Raw genomic sequence first — 6,000 nt, forward strand, 5'->3', positions numbered from 1 at the left:
TCTCATATTAAAGAAACGCAAATACTTGCTTTGTCTTTGAGTACCTTAGTTATAAAAATAATACAGATCCGTGATAATAGCATAAAGCTTATAGCCTTTTCCCATCCCTAGAAATAATCCTTAGATGTTTTGGTATAGATCTTCTGAGACTTGTCTCTTAGCAATTTATCCTTGCCTGGGCCTGATAGAAAGAACAGTAAAATTAATATTTGAGAAACCCAGGAAAAATAACTTTTTGTCTATTTACATATTTTCTGTCTTCAAAAAAAATGCAGTTCTCCTCGCCTACAGGTAAACTTTGCAAGACTCCCCGGTGGATACTGGAAATCTCAGATAGCACCGAGCATTCTGTATCCAATGTATTTTTTTAACCTGTCTATACATACTTGCTATAAAGTTTAACTTACTAATTAGGCACAGTATGACATTAACAATGTCAGTAATGGAGCCGTTTAACAGAATATTGCAGTCACGTGAGTGTTGTGTCTTGGAGTATTTCTGTGCTGTGCTCACTTTCCTTCCACCATGACAGAGATGGGCAGTGCCCTAGGTGTTGAGGTGGGCAAGGGGAGTGGTGTGGGCAGCGTGACGCAGGCTCAGGTTGCTGGGGCCAGCACACCAGAAAACAAGCCCTGCTGCGAGCTGACCGCACTGCCCCTGTGAGCTGTAACTCGGACACTGCTATTGAGTGGCTCTCAGGCAGGTGTCATGCTGTGAGTGGTTCATGGCCAGGGGACACAAGCTGCCACACTGCTCAGAATACAGTGCGGTATAAAACGTTTTAGTTGTTTATTTCTGGAATTTGTTATTGAATATTTTAGGCTAGTTGACCAAACCAGTAAAGGTGTGCCTGTGCCTGAGCCCGTGCCGCCACTCAGGTGCACGTATGGTGTCATAACTGAACTGCATACAGTCTTGACTTTTTAGGAGAAAGTGCCTCAGATTTACAAGAGTTTGAATAGGTGAAATTTGTAAACCAAATCCTCCATAACATGTAAGTGCTTTGAAACTGTTCTCGGACCACCTCAAGTATCTCTTGTTAAACTTGGACTTTTGTGGACTGCATATATTGACTTTTAGATAATGTCTCCTTTCCTATGAGAAATGGATTAAATTATATTTAAAAATTGACAGCAGATTATAGGATTAAGTTTTTAAAAATGAAGAAAGTTTAAAAAATATGAGGTGAATTTTGCTATGGAAACCTGTCTGCAATACTAATCAAAGAAAATTATTTTGATCGGAACAAATGCCATCCATTTTTCGTTTTAACTTGTTCAACAAAAGGAAGACACTGGGAAGAAGAGTAAAAAAAAGTTGCATTGGACTTCAGATTTTTATGTAGTGTCATATTTTAGGAATTTTTCACGTGTTTGAAGCTTCCACTTCCAATTTTCTTTGTATGTCATCTTGTCTGCTTCCTCTGTCGAGGCTGATTTCAAGCCCTCATCCTCAGTGTACTTGCCCTGGCCATATCCCTGTGCCCCAGTGCCTCTCTACTCGGATCTCCTGTCGTGCACACTGCTGCTGCTTCTGCTTGTCTTTGACCTCAGGATTTGTGAACTGGGCCTGTCCTTTATATTTCTTACAGTATCACCCAGCCTCTGAAAACTAAAAGATTGTGCATTTGTGCTTGTTTACCATGCTGTAACACACCCTTTGGATTGTCTTCGTAGATGAAAAACAGAGATTCAACTGTGACCGGTCTGGATGTGATCCTGAAGAATCCGATGGCCCCGATGAGGATGATAATGACAATGAAGAGGACGATGAGGACAGCCAGGCTGAATCCGTCCTATCTGCGGCACCATCAGTCACGGCCAGCCCTCAGCATCTGCCATCCAGAAGTGGCCTTCAGGACACTGTGAGTGCTGATGAAGACATCAGGATTCCTGATTGTTTCTCTGGGGTGGACCCCATGGACGTTCTGCCTAGAGCATTGCTCACCAAAATGACTGTCCTGAGCACCATGCAGTCCGACCTCCACAGGAAGGCCAGCTCTCCGGCCAAGGCCAGGCAGCAAACAGCAAAGGATGAGGACCAGGCGGCTCCTTCCACAGACTCTTGCAGGTTGCCTGAAGTGGCGCCCAGGTCCCCAAGCCTTCAGATGTCTGTGGACTACCCAGAACCAGGAGTGCTGCACGGCTCTGTGGTAGGCAGTATAGCTACATTAGCCCAGGTAAGGGATCCATGGTGGTTCAACCTTTACAGATAGCCTAATAGTTTACAACAAGAGTGGCTTTATGGCTATACCAGTTTGTGCTTTGTTGTTGTGGTTCTATTTAATGGCAGACGTTCCTTTGGAATCTTAAGTATTTTAATGAAAATTCACATACTGTATTGTAAATCTATGAAAAATCCAAATGTTTCTTTAAGATCTTATCCATTATTTGTTTGTTTTAAATTAGAAATGTGTGTGTGTCAGGTGTGACTAGAAGTCCTGCGCTTGTTTATCCAGGGCTTGCTCTGAGCTGTTTCCCACTGGCTTTGCATCACATTATCTGAATTTACCTACATTGGCAAAACACCTGCTGGGTTTCATGGCAAACTTACAGTCACCCAAAAATCTTTCAAGAGCTTACTTTGTTGGGATGACCAAATTGCTATGACAGCTTCAGAAAGCTCCTCCCAGCACCTAGACTGGGCCAGACTCTGGCTTTGTGGACCCAAGACAGGCACTGTGTCCTCCCACTTTGCCCCTGTGGCCTGGTGACCAGACAGACCAGTGAGTGGCTGTCGGGAGAGTAATCCCTCGGACTCTCCTCTTAACCTCTTGTGTGTGTGTAATCTATTTCTGAAAGGGACAGATTTGGGTTTGGCAGGTAACAGAGAAAAACAAAGGACTGTAAAGACTTGGATTTCTACAGATTAACTGGCCTAAATAAGTACAGTTTAGTTAAATTAGGTTGGTGTTTAAGTTAAATTATATTGATACAGAAATTAATGTAATTTCATCATATAGATCTAGTCAAGAAATTACCTAATAATTAGGTAAGAATCTTGGGATGGCAGGGAGGATGAGCAAGATTTATTCCTTCCAGTAACTTCTCATTCCATCAGTATTGGTGACCCACGCTCTGAGCTTCCCTGTTCCCAGATGTCATGCATACCTGCCAGCACTTAGAAAACTTATATGCAGCAGGTAGTTCTTAACGTGGGAATATGGGAACAAGTGAGGAAGCACCTGCATGTTGTGCTTTTGTTTGGGGGTTTTTTGGGGGGGGAGCAAAAATGCTTTAATTCGTGAATGAATTTGCTTGCTTTAATGCCCCCCTCCCAGTTCGGTCAATGTTCACCATCTAGTGTCACAATTGCTCAATAATTCCGTTGATAGCCAGGTGTGATGGTGGTGGTGATGCATACCTATAATCCCAGCACTTGGGAGGCTGAGGCTGAGGATCCTTGCAAATTGGAGACCAGTTTGGGCTGTAAAGTGAGCTCAAGGTCACCCGAAATTTCATAGTGAGACCTTGTCTCAAAAGGGCAAAAATAAAATAAGATAGAATTGATGATACCAGGAATCATAGCAGCAGCATGAATGTAACTAGGTCAAACTGCCTACATTATTCTCAGTTTGAAATTTGGTGATATCTAGGAAATTGGTTTGAAAAATGCAGAGTACTCTACCAACATATTACTTGTAGGAAAAAAAGGTGCAGTTGGATTTTTACTTAAAAATTCTTTTATAAACATCAAAATTGTTTTTAGCAAGCTGCTATTGTTAAAGTACAAGAACAGCCCCATCCCTGTGTGGCTCCGCCTTCAGGCTCCCACTCTTTGTCTTGCAGGGCTCCCCAATCACCAGGCTCCTCCCCGCTGCCTCCACGACCGCGCAATCTGCGACAGGGACGCTGCCCATGGTTTCTCCAGGCCTGGAAGCTCAGGAGCAGAAGCAGCAGGTGACCCTGCAGCCGCCCGAGGTCCTGCCTTCTCCCCAGACACGCCTGTTCAGCCACCTGCCCCTGCATTCCCAGCAGCAGTCAAGGACGCCTTACAACATGGTACCGGTGGGCGGCATCCACGTGGTCCCCGCCGGCCTCACCTACTCCACCTTTGTGCCCATTCCTGCCGGGCCCTTGCAGCTCACCATCCCTGCGGTAAACGTCATCCATAGGACCTCGGGCCCCCCAGCCGATGCGGTCCCGGAGGCGCAAGGCAAGGCGAATCCTGCCGTGGCCGAGCTGAGCGGCGTGGTGCCCTGCATCCCCATTGGCCAGGTCCGCGTGCCTGGCCTGCCGGCGCTGCCCTCCCTGGGCGTGGAGACACTCAACATCGTGGGCCTGGCGGGCGCCAGCATCGCGCCGCAGGCGCCCCCGCCGGGCCTCTCACTCAACGCCGTGGGGCTGCAGGTTGTGGCGGCGAGCCCTCCTTCCCGGAGCAGCCCCGCGCCGCAGGCGCACATCCCCGGCCTGCAGATCGTGAACATCGCTGTGCCCACGCTCATTCCCTCCCTCGGCCAGGGCGCCCCCGAGGCCCCGGTTTCTCGGAGCAGTGTGCGTGAGACGCAGCCCAAGCAGACTTCCGTAGCCAGCGCTAGCCAGGTCAGCAGGATCCAGTCTCCTCAGGGGTCACCCAAAATCCAGCAGGAATACGCAAAAAAATTTCTGGGTCCCGCTGGCCCTGCAGGCGACCTCGCAAGGCACGAGGGCTCCAGCGGCGCGGACGCGGAGAAGGCGGCCTCTGCCGATGTGGGGAGGCCCCAGCCCCCTTCCGCCCAGGCCCAGCCGGTGTGCGCGGCGAAGGCGAAAGCCGCCCTGACCCTGACGGCGCGGGCCGCGGGTTCCCCGCAGCCTTCGGGGCCGCAGGCCCTCCGCGCCGAGCGGCAGGGGCCCCCGCGGCAGCCCGCCGTGCAGTTCAGCGACGTGAGCAGCGATGACGACGAGGACCGCCTGGTGATCGCCACCTAGTGGCTGGTTTTTATTTTTATTTTTAATAACACTGAAAGGTTTCTTTGAAAACCCACCTTCCTTAAAGCACATTTTTCTGGCATAAACTCATGACTAATCTTTGTGCAATCATGAACTTTTGACCAATAATTGTTGTTTTGTGTCAGCTCCAGCCATTTTTGTACATGTTGTATAGACAATTGTGCCTTTTAGGAGTTTTATGTTTAGAAACTGTACAGATTGTTGAATATCTCTATACATGAAAATATGTTATATATGTATATGAAATCCAGGTAGTTATTTGTGTTTAGTAAGAAGAACCCATCAAATCAAATGATTAAGTTATATGTTGCACTGTTAAATATAAATTTTTATGGCCTTGGGGCAGAGTTTCCGTGTATAAATTAGTATGTAAACTCATATTTATTGTATTCATATTAGTCTTTAAAAATGGATCTGTCCTCCTTGTGTAAGACAGTAATTTTACACTTCAGACAGATTTTCTGTGTTATGAAATGTTTCAATAAAATATTGTTTACTGACCTTACCATGGCTCAAGTCGCCCCTCTTTCCATGGCTCCTAAAGCCCCACTGCCGCCCAGCACTGCACATGCCTGGTTTTCTTACTTGAGAGAAGTCATTTTGAGATTGTTTAACCCATTTGAGATATTTCATATAACACTTAGTCAGCAGTGGGCAGACTTCTACAGTGCGGCCAAGGCGAAAGCCGCCCTGACCGGATGTAAAGATTTCCGGTACGCGGGAAGTTAGGAGTAGTCCTGAGAGCGTAGCTTCCATTTGACTCCGGAACCCTGGCAGGCTCCGCCTGGCCCTGGGCTGCAGCACCTGCTTCCCTGAGTCCTGCCTGCCGCGTGGAGAGCTCCGGCCGCCGTAAGAAGCTGCCAGGAGCTGCGATCTGTGCAAGAGCCAAGGTCACACCTCTAACGAAGTACTAGCATTTGGCCGGCGCAGGTGGGCACCGGGACTGAGCTCAGGACCTCACTCTTGCCAGGCAGGTGCTGCACCACTGGGCTAAATCCACAGCCCCACTATAAATTTTTTGAAATGACTTTTTTCTCTCCTGGGAGATTCAGCTTTCATACATTCAGAAAAA

The 6,000-nt window shown here is 47.7% G+C and overlaps 1 protein-coding gene across 7 annotated transcripts in view; it reads left to right on the plus strand.

Annotated features, from left to right (window-relative positions):
* Positions 1–5,433, plus strand: part of Hivep1 (HIVEP zinc finger 1) — a 149,539-nt gene extending 144,106 nt beyond the window's left edge. For all 7 annotated transcript variants that reach the window (XM_063259888.1, XM_063259886.1, XM_063259887.1 and 4 more), the window contains 2 exons: positions 1,677–2,179; positions 3,789–5,433. In XM_063259888.1, coding sequence (XP_063115958.1) covers positions 1,677–2,179; positions 3,789–4,907 — 1,622 coding nt within the window. In that variant the 3' untranslated portion in view covers positions 4,908–5,433. The remainder of the gene's footprint in view (positions 1–1,676; positions 2,180–3,788) is intronic.
* Positions 5,434–6,000: the final 567 nt, after the last annotated feature.

Source organism: Cavia porcellus, unplaced genomic scaffold (genome assembly GCF_034190915.1).
Source record: "Cavia porcellus strain 051 isolate PalLab524CR breed Dunkin Hartley unplaced genomic scaffold, mCavPor4.1 scaffold_13, whole genome shotgun sequence".
Taxonomy (NCBI): domain Eukaryota; kingdom Metazoa; phylum Chordata; class Mammalia; order Rodentia; family Caviidae; genus Cavia; species Cavia porcellus.